The sequence below is a fragment of the Crinia signifera genome, chromosome 12 (assembly GCF_055691185.1).
Source record: "Crinia signifera chromosome 12, ASM5569118v1, whole genome shotgun sequence".
In the NCBI taxonomy this organism is placed as follows: domain Eukaryota; kingdom Metazoa; phylum Chordata; class Amphibia; order Anura; family Myobatrachidae; genus Crinia; species Crinia signifera.
This window is the reverse complement of record NC_139228.1, coordinates 79,072,144-79,099,408: the sequence shown is the minus strand read 5'-3', so window position 1 is coordinate 79,099,408 and position 27,265 is coordinate 79,072,144. Positions and strand designations below refer to the sequence as shown.

The 27,265-nt window shown below is 45.2% G+C and overlaps 1 protein-coding gene across 5 annotated transcripts in view; it reads left to right on the top strand.

The window, feature by feature from the left end:
• Positions 1-4,311: 4,311 nt before the first annotated feature.
• The window catches only part of NOVA1 (NOVA alternative splicing regulator 1), a 98,651-nt gene continuing 75,697 nt past the window's right edge, over positions 4,312-27,265 (top strand). Inside the window, exons 1-2 of one of the 5 annotated variants that reach the window (XM_083165903.1) lie at positions 4,312-5,257; positions 6,931-7,074. In XM_083165903.1, coding sequence (XP_083022029.1) covers positions 5,122-5,257; positions 6,931-7,074 — 280 coding nt within the window. In that variant the 5' untranslated portion in view covers positions 4,312-5,121. The other 4 variants (XM_083165905.1, XM_083165901.1, XM_083165902.1 and 1 more) reach the window with 4 other exon arrangements.

The window sequence follows — 27,265 nt, the reverse complement described above, 5'->3', positions numbered from 1 at the left end:
GGGAGGGGGGGGGGGTGTTGAATACTTGATGGCGAGTTATCAGCACTGCTAGCCGTATAGCTCACCTTCCGAGGCTCGCCACCCCCCCCCGCATTGAATAACACCCAATGTATCCTTGTTGATCTCTGGATCTGAGCCGATGCACACGAGACTGCACCTTGTTAGTAAATGACATACAATATGATACTTTTTACACAATTTATCGGCCCGATGAGATGACATCATGTGAAAAAAGCCCATATCGCACTAGTATAACGGGCACTTAGTGTTCTGTAACCAGATCCGAGCTGTTATTTGCCTATACCAGGCAAAAAATAAAAAGTAGTCTTCTGATTGGTTGTGATGGGTTCCAGCACCTCTGAGCACATGGGGGTGAGCACAGGGGAGCATCGTTCAGTGACTGCACATTTCTGTGCATGTGCAGACAATGGCTGCGATGGGACACGCAAAGTGCTAATTCGCTGTCCCGTACGCAGCTAGCAGTGTGGGCGGGAGGCAGTGGTGAGGGGTCGCGCCCATGGGAACAATCAGCATTTCATGGGCGTTCCCAAGGTAATGGGCTGGTGACACCGGGGAGGGGGGTGTGTGTGTGTGTGTGTGTGTGGACAGCTGACGTCAGCACATTCGCCAGTCGTATGAATTTTTCGTTCTATCAAATTCCTTTGATGGTGGTCTCCGATGTCCGTCCCTACCTCTCTGCCTCACCTGCAGTGCAACATACTTTTGTCAATTTGCAAAAATTACAGCCTTGCTAAAATGTCTGAATTAGGCCCATAGCTCCAAAAGAAGGGTATGGATACAGTAGTTAGGTCGACATGCATTTGGTCAACACATTAGGTCGACATGCAGAAAGGTCAGCATGGGTCATTAGGTCAACACAAGAATTAGGTCGACGTGGGCAAGGTCGACAGTCAAAAGGTCAATATGGGGTTTTTCACTGTTTTTTTTTACCCGGATGTCGACACAGTTGACATGGACACTGAAACGTAGCACCGCCTTCCCTCACTCTGCTTGGCACACTATTTTATTTCCCCACCCTGCCCTAGTGGATGGTAAAGCATGAAATACCGCCTGTTGGCACAAAAAAGTGATAAACCCCATGTCGACCTTTTGACTGTCGACCTTGCCCATGTCAGCCTAATGCTTGTGTGGACCTACACTCATGTCGACCTTTCGGCATGTTGACCTAGTGGTGTCGACCCAATGCTGTCGACCTAATCCCCAAAAGAATATATATAATATTACACAATGCCAATACTTGTTATAGGAACGCTAAGAAGACAATAGGATTAGAATAACTTGTGTAATTATTAATAATGGTTCTTATTACACCATTAAACACAACATATGACCCCCTGATCCCAGCAGCCTGTGCATGAAGCAGGAGAGCAGCCTCGAGCCAGTCACTCGCTGACCACACGCAGAAATAACCAGCCACAGCCATAGACCCCGGGACTAGTGATGGGTAGTTCGTGAATGATTAGTTCAAAATGATCTAATCTTCAAAGTGAACTAAATCGTTCAGGTCACTGCTCTGGCAAAGATTAGTTCATTTAGTTCACCAGGAAGTAAAGCAAGTGGGAGATGTAACACACAGACAGACAGAGCCCAGCAGCTGCATAAGACTCATTTACTGGATCTTTACTTCCTGAATCTAAAGTTAAAAGTACAACAAAGCCCAGCAAATACAGATCTAATAAAATAATGCACTGCCTAGCCAAAGTCTATGTGTGGTGTGTCTGTGAGTGAGCATGTGTGCTCATGCTGCTCACCTTTATGTGATGCTATCATTATATGATTAGTTCAGATGTCCAAACACTTGCTGCTGCTTCTGGTACTGGGTCCTGAGCATGCTGCTGTGCTAAATCTTCTGCTGGGATCTGTGTAGGAGCTTCTGCAGCAGCCATGTTATCAGCTCTCATGCAATACACAGGAGGCAGTACATGGTAGCTGCCAAAGATGGCAGTGCTGAGCTCAGACATGGTCTGGACTCTGCGGATCCAAATGAACTACATTGTCCTGATGACTCATGAGTCCTGCAAATAGTTCAGTAGTTCAATTAGTTCACTGATCATATAGATCCCTGAACTAATCTCTGACTATACACCATAATGAGACTGTACAGTACCTGTGAGCTACCATGTGTGGCACTGCTGTGCTCAGGCACATGTATTGTCTGTATGCAGCCACAGACACAGTGCTGGCTGCTGCATGTTATACAGTATACTGTAGTAGCTCTGTTTACTCCACATTACAGTCAGAGATGGATATGTATGAACCTTCATGATACATACAGTGGAGCAGTTGCCCCTAGCAACCAATCAGCAACTGGTTACTTTGCAAATTCTCTACTTTATCTCTCTCTAAGGTCAGCTAAATTGGGGCAAGGGGACATGTTTTTTTCTAATTACTGTATTTTAAAAGCAGAAAAAAATTGACTTATTAAATTACTCTGAATTTGGGTATTTTACTTGCATATTATGGAATATTATGGAAGGTAAAATAATAACCACAATGGGATTAATATTGCAGAGCTAAACAATAAACATGTCACTAGAAGGGTGCTGTATAACTTATTGCTTTTCTAAACTAGAAAATAATCTGATTTATTAAACATACAGTATATGATCATTGTAAAAAGACTGTAACTCCTACAATGAGCTGGTATTACAATGCCTGCTCTGTGTGTCATAATCTAGTCTAGTTCATCTAGATCCATGCACTCCTCTCAGTCTCTGAGTCAGTGCTGGAATAATGAACTAAATGAACTAGATGAACTAATCTTCTGATCTAATCTTTTGGGTGAACTAGATCATAATGAACTAGTCACCAAAACGAACTAGATTTCCCATCACTACCCGGGACAGGTGCTTCCACTTTAAGAAACGTCAGCTTTATAGTATAGGGGACACATACGTCACTATGGACGCCGACTCCTGGCCCCGCCTACCCGCTCACCTATTGGCTGCGTCGCGTACTAGCACCGGGCCGGCGTCCGCCCAGTTTTTCTGTCACCGTGGAAAACCCCGCCCCCATAGTGCTGTCAGGTTAGCATGTCTCCTGTTGCTAGGGCTAACAGTCATCACCAAGGCTCGGTTGCAGCGTGTTGCTAACGTCTGTAGTGTGAGGTCCTGTACTGTATATTATATACACAAGCCCTCAGTGCACACAGCGTGTATTGTATGTATATACCCTGCAGTGTGTTACTGCGTCACTGGCCCCTGATAACACGTCACACAGGTCTGGGAGTGATGTCATCATTACACAATGCTGCTGGTGGTAGTGGTGTGTGTGTGTGGCGGTGTGTGTGTGTGGTGGTGGTGGTGATGTGTGTGTGTGGTAGTGGTGATGTGTGTGTGTGCGTGTGTGTGTGGTAGTGGTGGTGTGTGTGTGTGTGGTAGTGGTGATGTGTGTGTGTGGTAGTAATGTGTGTGTGTGTGGTAGTGGTGATGTGTGTGTGTGTGGTAGTGATGTGTGTGTGTGGTAGTGGTGTGTGTGGTAGTGGTGATGTGTGTGTGGTGGTAGTTGTGATGTGTGTGTGTGGTAGTGGTGTGTGTGTGTGTGTGGTAGTTGTGGTGGTGGTGTGTGTGTGTGTGTGTGGTGTGTGTGTGGTGGTGTGTCTGTGTGTGTGGTGGTAGTGGTGTGTGTGGTAGTGGTGTATTTGTGTGTGGTAGTAGTGGTGGTGTGTCTGTGTGTGTGGTGGTAGTGGTGTATGTGTGTGTGTGGTAGTAGTGGTGGTGGTGTGTCTGGGTGGTAGTAGTGGTGGTGTGGTGTGTGTGTGTGTGGTGGTAGTGGTGTATGTGTGTGTGGTAGTAGTGGTGGTGGTGTATGTGTGTGTGGTAGTAGTGGTGGTGGTGTGTGTGTGTGTGGTAGTAGTGGTGGTGGTGTGTGTGTGTGTGGTAGTAGTGGCGTGTGTGTGATAGTAGTGGTGGTAGTGGTGTGTGTGTGGTAGTGGTGTATGTGTGTGTGGTAGTAGTGCTGTTGTGTGTGTGTGTGTGGTGGTAGTGGTGTATGTGTGTGTGGTAGTAGTGGTAGTGGTGTGTGTGTGTGTGTGTGTGTGTGTGGTAGTGGGGGTGGTGGAGGGTGCACAGGACACACAGCACAGTCTGGTACACATCTGCTCCATGCCACAGGACACAGACATGTAAGGGTTAATGGTTTCTCCAAGAGACAACAACAATAATAACAGGACATGAAGGAGTTAAGTGCCCATGTGCAAGTACTGAGGCTGCAGCCCAGAATAGCCCAGTGTGTGTCTCTGTGTGTGTGTCTGTGTGTGTGTCTGTGTGTGCGGGGATGCTGCTGCTGCAGCTGACCTATATACAGTAGGTGGGTGTAGGTAGCAGGGATGCAGGGCTCCCAGCAGCCAGGCACTTCACACCCCAGCCAGGAGAGGACAGGAGGCTGTGGCACCGAGAGCAGGAGCCACCAGAGAGCCAGTGTGAGCAGCAGGCAGGGGGGATTATTAGGAAACAAAAGAGAGAGAGAGAGAGGAGGAGGAGGGGGGACAGTAGCAGCAGCAGCAGAGAGGAGAAGTCAGGGAGGCTGCAATCAGCAGCAGCAGCAGCACATCCAGCTCTCTCATCCAGCTCTCTTCTCTCCTCCTCAGCCCTTCTTCATCCCCTCTTCTTCCTCCTCCACCACACACCCCTTCTTCACTGCAGCACCCTCCCCTCTGCTCTGTGTGCCTCCATCCATCCCAGCCACCCTGCTTTATATCCTGCCTGATCTGCCTCTCATTCCCCCCAATCCTGCCAGATCACCCCCTTCTCCTGCTCTGTCCCCTGCACACTCTCCTTGCCACCCCCACCAGCACTCTGCACTCCTCCCCCTCTCCTCTCCTCTCTCTCCCCCTCTCCCTCTCTCCATCTCTTTCCTCCCCCTCCTGGCTCCTCATTTATTTATTTATTTTGGGCTGCTCTTCTCTGTCTGTTCCCCTCTCTCTTGTATTGCTGTGTCTGTATATTTTGGAGGTGCAACAGGGGGCTCCCCTTTGCAGTGCTTGCAGTGCAGGTAGTGGGGTCCCCCCTCACTCCCCTTCTCCTTCCCCAGCCTGTGCCCCCCCCGACCCCTTGTGTGTCCCCCCCCTCCACCCCCCCGTGCCTGCTGCAGCCTACCAACATGATGGCGGCAGCTCCCATCCAGCAAAACGGGACCCACAGCGGGGTCCCCATAGACCTAGATCCCCCAGACTCAAGGAAGAGACCCCTGGAAGCCCCCCCGGAGGCTGGAAGCACGAAGAGGACCAACACCGGAGGTGAGTGCACCGGCTTCCCCCGGGCCTCTGCGTCCCCCCAGTGCATGCACCGTCCCCGGGATCTGCCTGCATACAAGCTGCCCATTGTAATCTACGGCCAAAATGGCGTCTTCTGCTATTATTGTGGCTTTTTATATGTCTCATAGCATCAACCTGCCCTGTGCTCTCATTGCAATAGACAATCTATGGATGGAGGCATGCACCCCATATTGTTTGGGGGGGGGGGGGGGGGGTGTGCAGCCAAGGGTCCTGCCCTGGGGATGAGTCAGTGTGCACTCTGCGAGGATGCTGTGGATGCATGGAAAGGATGCAAGCAGCTCTCACCCCCGGTGCTGATGGAGGGTTGCAAGCATTGAAGTGACTTGCAGCCCTCCAGGAAGGAAGGGGTTAATTCCCAGTGCTGGAAGATGCATGGTGGAGGCAGGGACTAGAGCAGTCAGATGCACATCAGTGGCTGCACCTCTCATTGTTTCTGGGCATCCTTTTATTTAGCCAGACAAACCTTCCTTTTCTCCACTGCCTGGATTTTTGGGAGTAATACAGGGTTGCCTTTTTTTTTATTCCCCCCAATCATTAATTGGGAGCTTGGGGGAGGGTGGGGGGGAGAGAGAGAGAGAGGCTCAGCTCACACTGGAGCTGGGGGGTGCTTCTTCTGCATCCTGGTGATGTGTCCCAGCATCTTCACGTTCATTTCTATTGGAGGCATAACAATGCAACGATGCAGAGGTGAATGCACTTGCTGAGGAATTGCAAGGACGAGAGCAGTGGGGTTTTTTCTTGGCTTGGATGTATGCTCCCAGCACAGGAATCACACATGGACCTGCACTTTTATCATAAACTGTACAGGGATATATATTTACTGGAACATGTTGACGTTATGCAAAGTCAGTGACTTGTTATATATTAAAAAAAAATGCAACATTTTCTGACATTTCATCCAGAGACAGTGTTTTGTCTACCACATGATTTGCTTTCTATGTTATATATACTGTATACTTATATTCTTTTTGTAGGATTTTATTGGGGTTTTTTTTTTTTTTTTTTTACCTTCTGAATTTGGGTATCTGGGTCTGTTTCCGATGACCTGCGCTTAGTCCAGATAACGGTGCTCTAAGCCGTAGATCAGTTTGAAATAAGGGTAAAAATCTTCTTAAACTGATTTAATTAATAAGCTTATAGGGGGATCATGAGAGATTGGAAGAAGCTAAAGAAATACATTGGGATTAGTGTGGAAGTCGTTCCAAATTACACTGAGCTTTTTTTTTCTTCTTGGCAACCACGTAATGCTTACAGATGAAACCTGCTATTCGGGGGTGACGTTTTATAACATGGTTCATTCAGAGCAAACATTTATAAATAGCTTTGCCTGTCAAATGCATCTATATATATATATGTATGTATGTGTGTGTGTTCATGTTCCATTGCTTTGTTTTTAAATAGTCTTACATTATTTGTACTTTCAGCCATCCCAATGTATTTTGTGCCAAATATTGTAGCTTGACCTTCAATTGCAATGTGTATAATTTGGGTAAAAACCGATTGAGTTGTATTGATAAATGGCATTACTGTGGGTAAGGTAAATGACTAGGGGTAAATGCGAAGAACAATGAGCACCTGAGATGTCCTAGCCAAACACTAACTGTTGCTCTGTTTTTTTCCCCCTTACTCTGCAGAAGACGGACAATTTTTCCTAAAGGTCCTCATTCCTAGTTACGCAGCCGGATCTATCATAGGAAAGGGTGGGCAGACCATTGTCCAGCTACAGAAAGAGACGGGAGCCACAATTAAGCTGTCGAAATCCAAAGACTTTTATCCAGGTAAGGATTGGGTTCTGCCAGTATGGAACTGTTCTCCTATGAATGGGCTAGTGAACGACATGATGAGGATGGAATGAACCGTTATTTTCAGTGCCTGGATTTTTCCCCCTGTTTACCTTGTTTTGGTACCTGGCTGAGAGGTTGCTGACCCAGCTTTCAGTTATTGCCCACTGTATGCTTTGTAGTGGTAGTGGCACGTCACCCTTATTGGAAGGTTGTTGCCAAGTAACTGTTCATTTCGTTATATAGGGAGGGTAAAAGGGCAGCAAAATAGGTGACTGTGTATTGCAACGTAGCTGTGTGGGAGGATTCCGTTTGAAGCTACGCAATATTGGTGATATAGTTTGCTGCAAATGAATGGATCTTATTGCAGGTGTTTTTCATGTTGTACTCCAGTGTGTACTTAGCTATACAACTTGTGTTCACAGCACAAATACATAGAATATAAAATAAACAAAGTCATATTCTACTAACCGAATATATATATATAATAATAATTATTATTATTATAATTAGCAGGTTAGATTATCATTGTCATTAAACATCAGTAAATTCTCCCATTGTGAAGTATCTTAGGCAGACTTGTGTAGGCTTTATTCACAGCCCCAAAGTGTATGTACACCATATATTACAGTTGGATATTCTGCAATATCTATCAATAGATGTAAAGAGAGTCATTGTAATGAGATGCTATAGAAATGGTGTCACCCTGTAGAAGATAGCATTAAAGGTCAGTTAGCTAATTAGTCTTCCCACTACAAAGATTTTCCTTTACACTGGAAATTGGGGCTGCATGAAGGCACTAGGCCGAAAGTCCATGATTGAGCTAATATATTTAATAGAAAAATCTCTTGTCATCTTTCTACTTCTAGCACAGTGTTACTATTCCCATCATTTTATACCATAGGTGTGACATGCAGAGGATTACGTTATACGACATATTATGCAAATTGTGAGTGCATGAGGCGTCTGTTTTGACCAATTTAGCAGCCGATGTTTGCAAACAAAACTCAGATTAATATATGGAGATTTTTAGTGTTCAATTTCTATCAGACAAAAAATTTTAATGAGTTACTTTATCGGAGTCCTTGATGTGACAGATTTTGTGTATTTTATGTTTGTGTCATATGACTTCCTCATTATTATACAAAGACACGTTTTTATTTTGTATTTACGGTACATCTTTTTGTTTGCCAGTTTCTTTGTTTTTAGTCTTTTCCATGTAATTAAACGTTGATTGCATCACTGGTATTGGAGTGGTTAATTAGTGCAGCAAGCATATTAGAATAGGAATTTCAAGTCAAGTCATACAATGTTATTACCTCCAGCCCTATGTGTATTACACTTACAGTACACCTACAAAATGTATGCAAATGGTTATCTTATAAAGAGGTTGGTACCATACATGGGCTTTGCGGATTATATACATGAATGGAGCAATCTGTAATCAAAACTACCGCTGCCTTTGAAGACGAAAATGTATAGTAGCTAACACATGCTTCCATATCAAGTATAGTATGTGTGTATATTTATATAGAGAGAGAGAGAGAGTGGGAGAGCGTGAGAGAAAGAAAGAGAGGGAGAGAGAGATGGAGAAATGTACGCATAATACGCGTGCACTCACCTTGATATTTTTTATTTTTTTTATTTTGTGTTTTTTTTTTTTATTCGATGAGATGAATCGGAATTCCAAATTTCAATGCAAAAAAAAAATCTTATTTTATTGCATCAGCGAAAAAATAAATAACATAAGGGGGTTTATCGCTTAAATTTAATAAGGTAATATATCTGGCAGAAAACCGCTCCGATAAAATTGAATTTTCTCTTTAACAGCTGAAAATGAAATAGCATTTCTTGAATTATACATGAGGCTGTATTAGATGTGCTGCAATATTACATGAAACCAGTGTTTAGAAAAGATAGTCCAAATTAGTAATTAAAAGATGCATTGTTTTGCCAGTAATGCAATTCCGCTTGAGTTGGAGAGGAATTGTTTTTTTTGCTGGCAGTCTAGGGACACTTGTAGCAGAATAAGTGTATGAAGCTCGCCACTATATGTGTTGCAGTTATTTGCACATGGTAGTGCTTTATTGGATTCTGGAAATTGCAGTATACCAGTGCCTTTTTTTATTATTGTAATGTTTTGGATCAATATACATTTGATTTTCTTTCTCCCTTTTGCTGCACATATTTTGTTTCTCTTCTTCATTCCCATCGCCCCCCTATTAGTAGCATCAGGCTGTACCAGTACTTGTCAGGTTGTGGGACACCCCGAACACTTGTAGTTAAATATATAACAGGGACACCTTTTTTAAAGTTTAAACGCTAATCGTATCAGTATAGAAGCAATTATGACCCATGAATATTTAGTTATAACATTTTAATATGACATTGTTTGATCCGATTTAGGCTTTCAGGCCTAAAACTGTATTTTCGTTAACTAATGGTTTTAATCAAAATACAATTATACATCTACAATTATACATTTATAAAATAAACGCATACTGGCTGTGAACATATTTACACTAAACCAATGTTAACTACTTGTATGATGTGGATATCTAGCTTGGGCAAGAGGTAAGATATGAAGGGAATGTTTTTAATTCTTGCTACCCAAGTCGTTATCTGTTGATTTTGTTAGCAATTTTTTTTCGTTCCTGTTATTGGTATTGGTATTGCACTTAGTGTAGTGTTAGGGTTAATCTGCTGGGCGGATAATAAGGTTGTGATTTGAGGGTCCACTCAAGGACCACCTTTTATCTGTACAACCTTGCTGCAGTATCCGCCATTTCTGCTTGACTGAAGGAATGATGCTGTATAAGATGCTCTGAAATTATTTGTATTCCCTCCCAAACTGTCTTCTACCTCATCGTACTGGTTTAGATTTTAGGGCTGAAGACCTGGAACTGTTAATTCAACAAGTCCAAAATAATTTTCATATGACGTTTAAAACTGTCAGCATCGTGCTACATATACAAACACAGATACAAAACTCCTTTAAATCGATAATGCTTTGATCTTGCGTTATTAGTAAATAGGTACGCATTCAAGCGTATTTGCAATTTTATATAGATGTCTATTACTTAGACAATCAGGAATGATATTATGTCACGTTATGTGTCTGTGACAGCTGTTGGTGTTTCCAACTTAATCCTATTATCACTGGACATTTTTCCTTTCTTGTGTTTTTTTTTATTTGATCGTAATTGACGCCTTTTTAAATATAAAAAAGGCTAAGAACAGACTTCACTTTGATTTCCCAGCAAAATAATGATCCATATTATTTACTATAAGGGGGCTGAAAATATTCTGTGCCTAGAAGTATTTTACTCTCTAATATAGTAGTGCATGGTTATAAAAAATGTCTAGATAATAAAGAAAATAATTGTTATATAGAGAGTTTTGCTTTCTGTTATTCTCTGCTTTTTTATATATATATATATATATATATATATATATATATATATATATATATATATATATATATATATATAATGGGTAAAGTTTATCTTGTTATATGTTTGATAATTAAAGATAGGGAGAATACTATATGGTTCAGCGAACTGCTTAGGGACTGTACATATTTTGACAGTCCCTGGACTACTTTACTTAGACCGCAGCTTTGGGAATACAGTGCCTCTGCAGTGCATTATTGCCTGTTTAATACACCTGTCTATACCACCCCACCCTTACCCCCAGCTTAGCAAAAGTGCATTCAAATGTTTTTATGCTATTTTATTGCGGATTGCAATATGAACCAGCAGAAAACTGAAAAAAAAATATATATATTTTAGATATGTATTAAACGTAATCATTTGAGACGATTTAATTACTTGCTCAGTATTCCTGGAGTGTAATTAGGAATGCCACGAATATAAATGTATCGATAGTAAGCTCTATCGGTTTTCGTATGCACCAACTGCTTAATATCCTCCTATAGGAAATAAGGGGAATTATTATTTTACTTACCGATTGTAGATGTTCGGAGTCACGTTCCATCAAGTTAAAGGTACAAATGAATGAACGTGAAAGTAATTAATTTAAAAATAAAAATGAGCCAACCTGTATATATATGTGTGTGTTTGTGTGTGTGTGTGTGTGTGCGCAGGCAGTAATGGTATTTCTGTACCTACTGTTGTGGAAATTCCTCAGGTGGCTACTCTTAGACCAGGGAGCCACCTGTGTATTTTCCTGAGGAGGTATTGCTGACAGAGGATCATCACAATACATAATTTTATTATTACATGGATAATCATACTTTTACCATTCAGCGCTATTTTTTACCCAGTGGCGGCTGAAATCCCACACGTGTTTTAAACCAATGAAAATACTACTTCCATAATTCTAATTTTATTAACTGTATTTTATTTGTAGTTATCAACACCCACTGCCACTTTCTAGTTGATACAGGTCAATATCAGTTACTAGGGCGCAATATCCTGTTAGACAGAAGTAGACTTGCGATTTCCCAGTTGAGTTTCCGATCATCAAACAATGAATACACCTTTATAGATCATTCCTTATAGCCAACAGTTTTGTAAAGCTGAGGTTTGCTGAAAGCCATCGCCCATCAGTAGCGCGAGTGACGTACAGGTTTAATGACGTTCAGGGGAATTGAGCAGGAGCCATATTGAAGACTGCAAAGATGGGCACTAGAGTCTAAAGCAGGGATGGGTAACCTTTGGCTCTCCAGCTGTTGTTGAACTGCACATCCCAGCATGCCTTGCTACAGTTTTGCTATTTGGCGATTGCAGGGCATGCTGGTTTTTTTAGTTCAACAACAGCTGGAGGGCCAAAGCTTCCCTATCCGTGGTCTTGATCAACTAAGTATAGTCCATTGGCAACCCATAACTCATCTTTCCTATAGATTATTCGCCCTCGTATTGGGGTGGTTAATATTGGGTGCCTGTTTCAGGCTGCGGAGGATTGTGGACAGAATTGACTTGCTGGTATCTAGATGAAAAGTGATACCGTGAGATATAGAAAGGACTTACTGAAGCATGTTACACAATTACTTTGCTCCCGATCTGTACTACAACAAAAGCAGTTAGCACAGATAAGCACAGCCAAGCAGGGACTCCTCGCCGCTCTCCTGTTTCACACTCCTGTATTTGTGTCACGAGGTCTCGCAGCCGTGTTCCTCATTTATAGAAAGCTACTATTTCTCCCTTAGTTAAAATTATACCTGAGAATGAAACTTGGCTGCAGACGCAACTCACAACGGCAAAACACTATTTGTTCGTCTCTGGTGAGAAGCACATGCACGTTGTGCCAACTGTGTAATGCAGTCGCCGGTGTCTATCCGTGGTATGGGAGAGTCTGCTCCAGCTATGTATCTGTGCCCTGCTCTGACTGGGTGCACGTCTCTGGGCCTTAGCCAGCGGTAAACAGATACTGACAAGTGACTTCTAGTGATAGGCGCTGCTGCACAGAATGGCCTCCATTAAGGCCTTTGCTGAAGGAACTAGGCCTACTTAGATGTCACATGTACAAGCATCAACTCATACACATTTTGAGTCATTTTAGCAATGATTTAAATCCCAAACCTTTTTGTTTGCTGAATAGCCCCCACACATTACTACTGCCTCATGCTGCCATTATTATTATTGTCATTGATTTGTCGTGCGTCACAGACCTCCGCAGCGCCAGGTACTGGGGAAGACAGGTTATACTGTATACATGGGTGCACAAGGTATAAATGCATTCAACGACACAAAGGGGAGGGAGGGCCCTGCTCCTGAGAGAGCTAGCAATCTAACGGAGATTTTGCAATCTGATTCAATATCATTTAATCTAATAATGTGTCTGTGATTGGATTGCTTCTTAAGTGTTAGTCTGGCTAATTTTTGGCTGGAAAATAAATAGACATTCAATCAGACGCGCATTAAATTGAATGTTTTTCTACTGTCTCTGTGGGTATACGGCAGGGAATAAGGCCATCGCTCGTCTCCGAAGTCTTTTGTGGCTGAGTGAGGAACCGCCAGGCAATAACTGTGTCCGAAAACGATAATAAATATGTGCTGTAATGGGATGATTGCTGCTGTCGACTAGTTTAGCGGCAAATAAAAAAAATGATAATGGTTCACTGATCCTTACTCTGTGAAGTCATGCAGATCTCTTCTTATTCCCGTGGGGCGTGTGCACGTTTCGTGTGGCGACGTCTCAGGGTTCCGTGTGAGAGGAACTAGATTAAAGGTACAGTACAGTGGCATCTGTAATAACAGGAGAGGGAAATTTATCACACCAAGTGGCTCTGTGAATGTCATTTTATATTAAGGTATGCATGTTGTATAGCTGTCCTGACCTCTTGGCTGCAAAATGATGGAGAAGGTCATCTGCGTGTCCTCTTTTGGTATGATGACGTTTATTTACCAACATTGCACAAATCTACGCCAGAACAGTCAGTCAGGAATTTGTGTATATCCACCTAGTGCAGCTCAGACAATGAGAGCAACTGTCTGATTGGCTGCAGTGGATTTTGTCTAGATTTGCACCCTTGAACATTGTTTGTAAATAACCCTGCACAGGGAATCAAAGGTGCACCCCTTGGGGGTGATTTGGATGTGGATTGGTTCCATTCATTGGATCTCTTCAGTCCTGATACAGTACATGGGGATGGCAGATTACTAAAAAAACAGTGAATAGAGTAGAAGTGGAGGAGTGGCGAAATTGCCCATAGCAACCAATAAGCATTGATGCAGCAGTTATCAAGGACATAAATGATTAATAGAAGCAGCCTCAGAGTCCCTTTAAGTTTTCCAGCAAACATCTTTGAATGTGGAAATTGTTTTATTAAAATTAGGATTTTTTTTGGCAAATGGGATGCACAAGCAGCTTTTGCTGATTATAGTGATATCCAGCATGCCTATATTATCTGATATAAGTAGTCCAATGATGCAGCAACAGATCCCCTGCGACACTATCATCTGTCTCAGTAACCCATGTGGTCACTAAGGCCAGGAAATGTCCATAAGAAGGTGTAGACCTCGGCACTCCCACAAAATGGAGAAGACGCACCTCTGTTTTGTGAAACCGAGAATTTTGCCGCCCCCTCCCCACTCTCGTTCATCTGACGTCTGCAGTTGTACTTCTTCCGATGACGCCGGAGCCATGCTGCTCTTGTGCAGTACAGATTCTGCAAATGCACATTGTACTGAATATCAATACATTGCGTAGAACTTCAGATTGTGACTGGACTGGAATCACCCCCATTGTATAAGATCAGTTGTGGTTGCAAGCAGGACTCCAGTCAGTGAATACATAAAAACTGTTCTGCATAAACTGGCAATTTAAGTGGAACACTTTGCATTTTAAAGTAAATAAGTAAATAAAAAATTTGCAAACAATGTAGACCTATATGTAGCTGTGTGTGAAGCGTTCATTTATGCAAAAATAAAGTAATACACGGTGGCACCAACAGTAGACATGACCAAAATACTTTTCACCTTCTCTGCATTGTACCCTAGGCACAACATAAAGGGGGGTAATCCATGAAGTCTGGCTTTTTCCACTAGCCAAAAAATATGGACATACCTGTGCATTTGGCCTTTTTTGGACAGATTTTCTGCCGACGCAGGTTCGACTGTTGAAAAGTTTAATCTGCATTGGCGGAAAATAGTCGAAAACTGACGCATTTTCGACTAAAACGAGTATGACGATAAAGTGAGTCATTCGCCGATCCACCTGCTTTCCAACCATGACGATTTTTCCGATAGTTGAAAGATCACCATTTGAATTGAATAGTTCGAAAAGTGCAGATTTTATGACTGTCTGAAAATTCGTCATTGATTGAATACCCCCCATAGAGGCTGATTATTGAAACGCATGACAGTTAAAGGCTGATTGGCTGGGGAACCTTATCTTATAGGTTTTAAAGCTTGTTGCGTATAATAGAACTTGTTGATAACCCCTTATTGTTTAATGCACCCAGCAAACAGAACGAGGGAGGACATTTTGTGAAATTGGTCAGAATGTAAATCTTATTAGGTTAGCATCCCGAAATTATGGCTCCCAGTAACAATGGGGGTTATTCTAGTCCATTCTTTCTGACAAAATCCTTCTTAGATGGGCAAAACCATGTGCACTGCGGGTGGGGCAGATGTAACTTGTGCAGAGAGAATTAGATTTGGGTGTGGTTTTTCTTCAAAGGGAGATCTATATTGAAGTGTAAAATCATGCAGTCAGTATTTTCCCTGCACAGAAACAAAATAACTCACCCAAATCTAATTCTCTCTGCACATGTTACATCTGCCCCCCTGCAGTGCACATGGTTTTGTCCATCTAAGAAGGATTTTGTCAGAAAGAATGAACTAGAATAAACCCCAATATTACATTTCAACGTCATTGGTTTGGGGTCAGAATTTATGTTTACGCTCATTATATTTTAGCCCCTGGACTTTCTTTTTTTTTTATTTAGAAGTAATTTTTTGTTTTTGATACATTTTAGAATGCCATAAATTGTGCGTCAATAGAACCACCTTCATAATGATTGTTTTGAAGGTCTGCGGTAGTGTAATTGTGTTCCCATAGCAACTAATCAGCATTTAGTATAGATTAGTTCAGTGTGAGTTGGATTTATGAAAGCAAATATGTAATTGGTTGCTATGGGTTATTCTACAGTCACCCTATTTCACTTGTTATAGGAAACCACGCAATTAAATTACACACAAAAGGGCACCCACTGAATCTTCTTTAACATTACATTTATCCCATAGTAATATCAAGGCTCAAAGTGTAAGATACTATGGAACAAAATGTACTAATTCTAGTTCACATGGGCTGTTGGCTATGGGCAACCAATCAGATACTATCTATTAACTTCTAGAAGATGCTAAATACATTAGAACAGATTCTGATTGGTTGCCTATAGCAATATCCCGTGTGAAATAGAACTCCCATCTTATTTTATTATTTATTAACAGTTCCCTTAATAAATTTCCCCCTACTGTATACGGTATGTCTTTTGTTTCCCATATGTAAATGATGTACACAGTGGGGCAAAAAAGTATTCGGGCAGCCACCGAGTTGAGCGGTCTGTAATTTCCATGCACTTCACCTGTGAGAGAGAGAATGTGGGGGGAAAAACAGGAAATCACATTGTATGATTATTAAACAACGAATATGTATATTCTTGTGGAAAATAAATATTTGGACACCTACCAACCAGTGAGATTTGGGCTCTCACAGACCTGTTACTTCTTCTTTAAGAAGCTCTTCTATCCTCCACTCGTTACCTGTATTAATGGCGCCTGTTTGAACTGGTTATCTGTATAAAAGACACCTGTCCACACCAGGGGCGGATTAAGCCTTCGGGTGGCCTGGGTCACTTTAGACAGGGGGGGGGGGGGGGGGGGGGCTGCAAACTGCACGGGGGGATAGTACACTATCAAAACACAGAGTAACCCTAGTTCACAATATGCTACACAGCAGGGGTTGGCAGCAGGGTCCCCGGTGCAGTGCACGTGCAGCACCAATCGTACTTCCGCCTCTGCGTGGGGCATGCACACCTCACCATTAATCATTGTCACATTGGCAGATAGGTGAAGCTGCAGCACTACCCCACTGCCATGCACAAAACCTTTAGCTAAAAAAAATACGGCCCTGGTCCACACCCTCAAACAGTCAGACTGCAACCTCTCCACCATGGCCAAGGCCAGAAAGCTGTCAATCTTAGTCGAACTGGGGATCCATGCAAGATCTCACCTCGTGGGGCATCAATAATCTTGAGAATGGTGAGGAATTAGCCCAGAACTACACGGGGGGACATGGTCAATGACCTCAAGAGAGCTGGGACCACATTCACAAAGGTTACCATTAGTAACACACTACGTCGTCATGGACTCAAATCCTGCCGTGCCCGAAAGGCCCCCCTGCTTAAGCCATCACATATCCAGGCACGTCTAAAGTTTGCCAGTGACCATCTGGAGGATTGGGAGAATGTCATGTGGTCACTGTGAAGCATGGGGGTGGAATCATCATGCGTTGGGCCTGCTTTTTTGTAAGGGGACAGGACGACTGATCCGTATTAAGGAGAGGTTAAATGGGGCCATGTATTGTGAGATTTTGGCCAAAAACCACCTTCCCTGAGAAAGAGGACCGGAGATGGAACGTGTCTGGGTCACTGACCCCAAACACACCGGCCGGGCAACTAAGCAGCGGCTCCATAAGAAGCATTTCAAGGTCCTTAAGTGGCCTAGCCGGTCTCCAGACCTCAACCCAATCGAAAATCTGTGGAGGTAGTTTAAATTCTGTGTTGCCTGGCAAGAGCCCCAAAACATGACATATCTAGAGAAGATCTGCATGGAAGAGTGGGACAAAATACCAGCAACAGTGTGCGCAAACCTGGTCAAGAACTACAGGAAACGTCTGACCTCCGTAATTACCAACCAAGGTTATAATACAACATATTGAGTTTAACTTTTTGTTTGTCCAAATATTTATTTTCTGCAAGAATATACAAATAAATTGTTTAAAAATCATACAATGGGATTTCCTGGTTTTTTTCCCCACATTCTCTCTCTCTCTCAGACAGCTGAACTGTACCTATGATGGAAATTACAGGCCTCTCATCTTTTTAAGTGGGTCAACTTGCACAATCGGTGGCTGTCCAAATACCCTTTTGCCCCTCTGTATTAGTTATCATTTGCAAGGTTAATTGCAGATGAAGAGGGAGAGGCTACTGAGCACAAGTGATTGGAGAATTTGGGGGGGTGACATTCGCCTTAACCCCTCTTGCAGTAGTGTACCGGGTCTTTCTACTAGCACTTGCATTAAGGAAAGAGGTCCGATATGTGTCACAAGGAAGTTGCAGGTAATTGGGCCCGTCTGGTAGGAACTCAACCACACCAGTCTCTGGTTTCACTGCAGCTGCTGTTGAGCTTATTTACCCTGACCTGCGGGGCAGGAGTAGAGACTCTTGTCCAACAGTGAACGCCTACTGCCAGCCTTTTCTCCTCGCCTCACACCCCCCTGTCATTTATTTATTATTCTCATTAGAGTAATGTGAGTATAAAACCACACACACACACACATATATATATGTGCAGCACAATCCCTTTGCATTAATATTTAAAAGTCGCACTGCTTCGATTTCTATGCCCAGGGTGAGTACAAAGACATAGGCAACCAGATTATACATTACACTCTGCATTTTTCATGCATGGGTTCCAGTTATTGTTGAAAATATGCATAACCATATTTTGTTGCTAGGGAAATGTCACATATTTAATGTTACTTGTTGTCAAATAAACATAATACCACATCATATTATTTATCCTTTAATAGTAAACCAATTGTTTGTTTATGTCCTATGCAATAATAATATATATAATAGTGTTCCTTCTAGGAACTAGGGCGGGCAGGGCGGGGGGGTCGGACCGGGCCCGCCGATGTCACTGTTTTGGGCGTGCCCAGGCCGCCAACGTCACAAAAGGGGCGTGCCCGGGCCGCGCCTTGACGAAAAAGGGGCGTGCCCGGCCGGCGGCGTCACGCAAAGGGGTGGGCCCAGCTGGCGGCGTCATGCAATGGGGGCGGACCCGGCCACCCGGAAGGCTGTACACTTCCGGGGAAGTGCCGGGCATCGCTATGTACAGCGGCGCCAGGCTTCCCCGGTCACAACAGCAGTGACAAAGGCAGGCTGTTTTAGCGGGGCACTGCCAGAGGGGCAGGGCGCATTTTGCACTTTAAAAATCGGGCAGGGCGCAGCGCCCCGCTAAAACAGCCTAGCGGGAACACTATAATAATGCAATAGTCTCTGATTTATTAAATAAATGACATAGCACCTGTTAGTCATTTGAAGTAAGAGCATAAATAGTTAATTATTTGGTTAAACCATAAAATTGTACATTAACACATTTATACTTTGCGTATAAGCCTGTGGTTGAATAAATCATTGTTTGTAGCATTAGATTCTGCTGCACTGTAACTGAGAGATGGAAGGTGATACCCCTTTTAGACATACTACCCGGGAATTACCCTGCATTTTGACTGCTGGGTCATTTTCCCGGGTGCACCCTGCACCCTTTCACACTTACAGCAGCAAATTACCGGGTGAAGCAGTTCTACCCAGTAATTTGCTGAAAAACCCGGGTATTTCTTATGTCTGAAAAAGGGTCAACCCGGGTCTTAAATCCCGGGTCCTCAACCCAGGTAAAAAGAAGGGTCGGAGACCTGGGTTTTAACACCCGGGTTGACCCTTTCAGACATACCAAAATCCCGTGTTGATGCGCGTTCATGTGCAAAAACCTGGGATTTTGCCGTATGTCTGAAAGGGGTATGAATGTACAAATACCCCGTTCTCACTGCAAGGGAAATTCCCCGGTTTAGCATATCGACCCGGTAATTTGCCTTTTAACCCAGGTTTTTTTCTGCAATGTGAACGGGTCGCATACCCGGATCTCATACACGGGTAAAACCCTTCTTTTCACCCGTGTCTGAGATCCGGGTATGCAGACACGGGTTGACCTCTTCACACTGCCAAAAAACCTGTGTTAAAAGGCAAATTACCAGGTAGAACTGCTTCACCCGGGAATTTGCCTAGCAGTGACAACGGGGGTCCATCGCCGCAGCTTCCGCTAAAAGGCGTGTAGTTCACACTCGCAGTGTGAACACGGCATTAGATGGGAGTTCTATTTAAGATAAAGCTGTTACCAATAGCAACCTAGAAAATTCTACTTCTTATTTATTTTGAACCTTCTATAAAATAATAAATTCAATCTGATTGGTTGCTATTGGAAACATCCCATCTTAACTAGAACTCCCTTAGTACTAGTAAATCTACACCGGAATGCCTTTCTAAGAATATAGAGAACTTTATTTTGTTTTACCGGACATTTCACTTTTTTTCGATGAACATCCATTTTCTGAGGTAAAATAAAATTGCATCGGAAGCACTTTGCATGATTTTACACTTGGCACGACGAATGAGCCATAAGTCGTTATTAACGAGCTGGCAACAAATCGCTCTGCGTAAGAAATCTTCTGCACATATCTACCATCTATATCTGTACTTACCCTTGGAGCCGTAGAGTCAGATTGTGTCATTGGTTCATTTAGACATTTGGACCCCAGCCAAGTGTGAGGGCGCTTCGATTCCCTCCACCCTGGAAGTGAGGATATTCCTGTAATCTCCCAGCCATGGGTCACCCAGAGGGACAGCTAGCTCCTGAGCGTCTGTCCAGTCACCTGCCAACGAGCAGAGACATTCTCTAGACATTCTCGTCATGTCTTCGCTTCTCCATTCCAACGGCGCTAAATAAACTGTTAGTGCAAAGGAGTCTCACACACTGTAATGTAGGAAGACATGGCCCTAAGACAAGCAATGGACTCAGCAGTGGAATAACAGGAGAATGTATATCACCTTTCCGGCTTTATGAGTTATGGGGAACTGTGGAACAGAAGACATCACCGTGCACAAAGCATCTGATTGTTCCTGCGATGGCAAAGATGGCCTCTGTTCTCTGCGTGCGTAAGTTTAGGCTATCTGTCTTGTACACCGCAATCATTAATTACACAAAAGCATTAACACTGTAAATTCTGCGTGTGGCTGGATGTCTTCCATTTTTTCCCAGAATCCCCCAGTCAAGCCATGTGATCAGATTTTCATATGGAGAAGTTTCCCATAGCAACCAGTCATCTATAACCTATCTAAATGTTAGCTAGAAGCTTATTGGTTGCTATGACAAACGTATCCTCCTATTCACTTTACCACTTCTTTGAAGGTTTTATAAATTTACCCCATAGAAGTCTCCTATTTAACCCCTTTGGACGGGATGTACTGAACTGAAAATGCGGTAAAAGCCCCTTTATCGGGTTTTTACTGCATTTTCAGATGCCCCAAAGCCCCCGCCGCCGGGGCTTCACTAGCTGGTGTAACCCCATCGTGACCCCACCACCCTGCACTGCCCACGCCCCCCAAGCCTCCTGCTGTGCTGCCTGGACCAGTGACCTTCTCCTCCATAGCACCTTCCGGGTGCAAGGAGGAAGAGGGGCCCAGCAGTCCCTGCAGCCGTCTGAGCAGGGGGCTACCGGGCACAGGAGGAGAGGGAGAGCCACGGGGACCCTCGGGGACCAGCTCTTATCACAGGAGCTGCCCTTTGCGATACTAGATGCATATGTTAGTACATATGCGATTAGTATCCATGCAATGTGCAACGGGATGTACCACAATTTCTTGGTACATCCGGCCCTTTGAGTGGCAAGGGAATTTGTCAAAATAGGTTTGCAAATTGCCAGGATATATGGCGGTGTGGTTAGGATAACATTAATATAAGACTTCCCTGGTTAAGGGGCCTTCTCAAGTAAAGATTTTGTTGAGCGAGCTGAGCGATGTGTCAGTGCTGAGCGATGTGTCAGTGCTGAGCGATGTGTCAGTGCTGAGCGATGTGTCAGAGCTGTGTGCTGAGCAATGTGTCAGTGCTGTGTGCTGAGCGATGTGTCAGTGCTGTGTGCTGAGCGCTGTGTCAGGGCTGTGTGCTGAGCGATGTGTCAGTGCTGTGTGCTGAGCGATGTGTCAGTGCTGTGTGCTGAGCGATGTGTCAGAGCTGTGTGCTGAACGCTGTGTATGGGCTGTGTGCTGAGCGCTGTATCAGGGCTGTGTGCTGAGCGATGTGTCAGGGCTGTGTGCTGAGCGATGTGTCAGTGCTGTGTGCTGAGCGATGTGTCAGTGCTGTGTGCTGAGCGATGTGTCAGAGCTGTGTGCTGAGCGATGTGTCAGTACTGTGTGCTGAGCGATGTGTCAGGGCTGTGTGCTAAGCGATGTGTCAGGGCTGTGTGCTGAGCGCTGTGTCAGGGCTGTGTGCTGAGCGATGTGTCAGCGCTGTGTGCTGAGCGATGTGTCATTGCTGTGTGCTAAACGATGTGTCATCGCTGTGTGCTGAATGATGTGTCAGTGCTGTGTGCTGAGCGACGTGTCAGTGCTGTGTGCTGAGCGGTGTCAGTGCCGACCACTGTGTCAGTGCTGTGTGCTGAGCGATGTGTCAGTGCTGAACGATGTGACACTGCTGTGTGCTGAGCACTGTGTCAGTGCTGTGTGCTGAGCGATGTGTCAGTGCTGTGTGCTGAACGATGTGACAGTGCTGTGTGCTGAACGATGTGACAGTGCTGTGTGCTGAGCGATGTGTCAGTGCTTTGTGCTGAGCGATGTGTCAGGGCTGTGTGCTGAGCGATGTGTCAGTGCTGAGCGATGTGTCAGAGCTGTGTGCTGAGCGATGTGTCAGTGCTGTGTGCTGAGCGATGTGTCAGTGCTGTGTGCTGAGCGCTGTGTCAGGGCTGTGTGCTGAGCGATGTGTCAGTGCTGTGTGCTGAGCGATGTGTCAGTGCTGTGTGCTGAGCGATGTGTCAGAGCTGTGTGCTGAGCGATGTGTCAGGGCTGTGTGCTGAGCGATGTCTCAGTGCTGTGTGCTGAGCGATGTGTCAGTGCTGTGTGCTGAGCGATGTGTCAGAGCTGTGTGCTGAGCGATGTGTCAGTACTGTGTGCTGAGCGATGTGTCAGGGCTGTGTGCTGAGCGATGTGTCAGGGCTGTGTGCTGAGCGCTGTGTCAGGGCTGTGTGCTGAGCGATGTGTCAGCGCTGTGTGCTGAGCGATGTGTCATTGCTGTGTGCTGAACGATGTGTCATCGCTGTGTGCTGAATGATGTGTCAGTGCTGTGTGCTGAGCGACGTGTCAGTGCTGTGTGCTGAGCGGTGTCAGTGCCGACCACTGTGTCAGTGCTGTGTGCTGAGCGATGTGTCAGTGCTGTGTGCTGAACGATGTGACAGTGCTGTGTGCTGAACGATGTGACACTGCTGTGTGCTGAGCACTGTGTCAGTGCTGTGTGCTGAGCGATGTGTCAGTGCTGTGTGCTGAACGATGTGACAGTGCTGTGTGCTGAACGATGTGACAGTGCTGTGTGCTGAGCGATGTGTCAGTGCTTTGTGCTGAGCGATGTGTCAGGGCTGTGTGCTGAGCGATGTGTCAGGGCTGTGTGCTGAGCGATGTGTCAGGGCTGTGTGCTGAGCGATGTGTCAGGGCTGTGTGCTGAGCGATGTGTCAGTGCTGTGTGCTGAGCGATGTGTCAGTGCTGTGTGCTGAGCGATGTGTCAGGGCTGTGTGCTGAGCGATGTGTCAGAGCTGTGTGCTGAGCGATGTGTCAGTGCTGTGTGCTGAGCGATGTGTCAGGGCTGTGTGCTGAGCGATGTGTCAGGGCTGTGTGCTGAGCGCTGTGTCAGGGCTGTGTGCTGAACGCTGTGTATGGGCTGTGTGCTGAGCTCTGTATCAGGGCTGTGTGCTGAGCGATGTGTCAGTGCTGTGTGCTGAGCGATGTGTCAGTGCTGTGTGCTGAGCGATGTGTCAGGGCTGTGTGCTGAGCGATGTGTCAGTGCTGTGTGCTGAGCGATGTGTCAGGGCTGTGTGCTGAGCGATGTGTCAGGGCTGTGTGCTGAGCGCTGTGTCAGGGCTGTGTGCTGAACGCTGTGTATGGGCTGTGTGCTGAGCGCTGTATCAGGGCTGTGTGCTGAGCGATGTGTCAGTGCTGTGTGCTGAGCGATGTGTCAGTGCTGTGTGCTGAGCGATGTGTCAGGGCTGTGTGCTGAGCGATGTGTCAGTGCTGTGTGCTGAGCGATGTGTCAGTGCTGTGTGCTGCACGATGTGTCAGTGCTGTGTGCTGAGCGATGTGTCAGTGCTGTGTGCTGAGCGATGTGTCAGGGCTGTGTGCTGAGCGATGTGTCAGGGCTGTGTGCTGAGCGCTGTGTATGGGCTGTGTGCTGAGCGCTGTATCAGGGCTGTGTGCTGAGCGATGTGTCAGTGCTGTGTGCTGAGCGATGTGTCATCGCTGTGTGCTGAACGATGTGTCATCGCTGTGTGCTGAACAATGTGTCAGTGCTGTGAGCTGAGCGATGTGTCAGCGCTATGTGCTGAGCAATGTGTCAGTGCTGTGTGCTGAGCGATGTGTCAGTGCTGTGTGCTGAACAATGTGTCAGTGCTGTGAGCTGAGCGATGTGTCAGCGCTGTGTGCTGAGCGCTGTGTATGGGCTGTGTGCTGAGCGCTGTATCAGGGCTGTGTGCTGAGCGATGTGTCAGTGCTGTGTGCTGAGCGATGTGTCAGTGCTGTGTGCTGCACGATGTGTCATCGCTGTGTGCTGAGCGATGTGTCAGTGCTGTGTGCTGAGCGATGTGTCAGGGCTGTGTGCTGAGCGATGTGTCAGGGCTGTGTGCTGAGCGCTGTGTATGGGCTGTGTGCTGAGCGCTGTATCAGGGCTGTGTGCTGAGCGATGTGTCAGTGCTGTGTGCTGAGCGATGTGTCAGTGCTGTGTGCTGAACGATGTGTCATCGCTGTGTGCTGAACAATGTGTCAGTGCTGTGAGCTGAGCGATGTGTCAGCGCTATGTGCTGAGCAATGTGTCAGTGCTGTGTGCTGAGCGATGTGTCAGTGCTGTGTGCTGAACAATGTGTCAGTGCTGTGAGCTGAGCGATGTGTCAGCGCTGTGTGCTGAGCGATGTGTCAGGGCTTAGCGATGTGTCAGCGCTGTGTTCTCCGGTGAGAACTCTGACCCTGCCCAGCGATATTACTACATTTATCCCCATGCTGGATATTAATCGGTGGTTTATAGCGATGCGCGGCGTCTCACATCATTGTCACGGAGCGATGTAGGGTAATTTATTTTCTAAGCGATTTATTCTAATGAAATCAGATTGTTTAGAAAGTGCCCTGAAATCCCCCTGTGTGTAGGACCCTTTAGGAGGTGTAAGATTGCAAAGGCAAATTCTACCCTCTTCTAACATTAAACATATAGATATACTGGGGCAGATGCATTAAGCCTCGTGAAGAGATAAACTGGAGATAAAGTGGAAGGAGATAACGCATATTTCAAATGCTAGGTACACACCAGGACGACTAGGGCCCGATCAGCACAATCTAGATCCAATTCCGATCAATCGGATGTAGATTGTGTGCTGATTGGGCCCTTTTCTGACCTGGTGTGGAGCGATTCCGATCCGATGCGCGGTCCCGCGGGTCGGTCGGTCGTTATTGAGATCCTACCTGCTGCAGGTAGGATCTCAATGACGACCATAGAACCGGGTGCGGGTCGCCATCGGATCGGACCCGCTCACGGTGCACATCGTGAGCGGGTCGTGCCCTCCCGCGTCATCGTGAGCGGGTCGGACGAGACACTGACGACCCGCTCACGATGTGCATCGTGAGCGGGTCGTCCTGGTGTGTACCCCGCATAACACAGCTGATTGGCTGGTGCATTATCTCTTCCAAGTTATCTCCACTTTATCTCCAGTTTATCTCTTCTCCAGGCTTAATACATCTGCCCCTATATTCCCTGTATTTGTATATCGATGGCACATATAAAGTCCATTAACATGAAATAAATGAAAGCTGGCTCTAACCCAATGAGCTTACATTGAGAGAAGAGAACGCATATGAATAGTTGTTCAGGGTGGTGAGCAGATGGCGGCTTGGACCTGGCACTTTATATCGCAGTATGTTATAGTATCACCACTGTCTTATCTAGGACAATAACATTACAATGGAGCTTTGGAACAGTGGGAGGAGTCAAGGCTGTGTATGATGTTGTGGTGAGTTATGGGAGGGGGGATGTAATCCAAGGGCGCAGTTACAGTGTACAAACCACAGTAGTCGCCGGACTGTCAGGGATCTGCTAAAAAGAAATGAAATGGTTCTTACGGGCTTACTTTTATCTGCTGCATAACACCTCTACCAACAAACATGCCTGTGATTTATTATCAGTGTTTGTGTTGTATGCAGACGTGTTATGGGACTGAACCAATATACAGGGGAATGTATCATTTCAACTCACCTGGTAACAATGCATCAGGTTTTTCATAGACTGCATTTCACGGAGTACTAGTTCTGCCCATGACAGCCGGGACTGGGGCACGTCTTCACTAAAATCTAAATCTATTATAAAAATAAATCCCAGTATTTGTATGCTGCATGCAAAAGCAGCTAGTATCTTCACTGCATGTAAAATAAATTATACTAGTTAAAAGCCCATCAAAATGACGGCTTCTGCAATGTACTATCAATTTGAGCTGTGACAGTTTTTACTTTAACTTTGAGCTGTGACAGTTTTTAACCCACAAACTCTCCACCATACCCCAATCCCTTTCTGCTCCTACCTCCAATCTCTGTCCGCACAGCTACCTCTCTCCATACCCAGCAAGTTTGAAACAGATCAAGGTGTAATTTGGCCATTCCAATGGCCTCTAGGGGTCAGCGGCAGTACTTCTCCTCATAGAGGTGAGGAGTAGTTAGCCTTTTATATATATAGATGTGCACCCCATACAATGGACTATGGTTTTGTAAGTAGAAGTTAGTTGGTTTGTAAGTAGAAGTTTGCTGGTTTGGCTCACTCTCCATTTACAGCTAAAGCCCAGGACACTGAACATGGGTGTGAAGCTAAATCATGGGATTAAACCCCATTTACACCACAGGCTGGACCCGGGATATTGCTGGGACCTACATCTGCCGGCGCTCGGTGATGACATCATCTCCAAGCACGAGAATGTGGCACTCCTTCTCTCCCTATCCTGGTGTTTCTCAGACCAATCTGGGTAGCTAGCGAGTTTGGATTCCTGGGTCAATGGACTCGGGTTAACCCTTTTACACCGAGCCATAACCCGGGTTAATCCAGCAATAATCAGGTTTTTGTGGCGATATAAGAGTGTCAAGTTTAAATACATTCCAATATATTTATCAAATAAAAAGCTTTCAACACATCTTCCTAAGTAGTTCTGCAGTAGGTTTGATAAGAGCAGGCTGCACGGACATGTGTTATTTTGGCAATGGAGGGGTTACCTGCTCAGGACTCATTTCCTCAGGAAGCCGGTGATGGGTGGGCCTCGAACTTGTGTTTCTGTGCATGAAAGTTGTGGGTTCCCTGCTTGGCTGGGATAATGTCATCTTTGGCTACTTGCATAAAGCGTGGAGGGGGAAAAACAGGGAATCGAGGGGGGCCTGAGAACAGCTGAAGTGACATTGAGCACCAGCTGGGGGATCTGAAATCAAAATAAGCTGTGTGCGAGTTGTATTAACATGCAATTATGCGGCACAATAGCAATTGTGTGGATCAAGGTCAGATTGCACTGGGAAAAAAATCCCAACACAACAGAGTTCTTTTCTGTGTCTTGTTTTCACAGCCCTCGTCCAGTATGGAAAGTCATTGTATCCCGAGAACAGGCTGA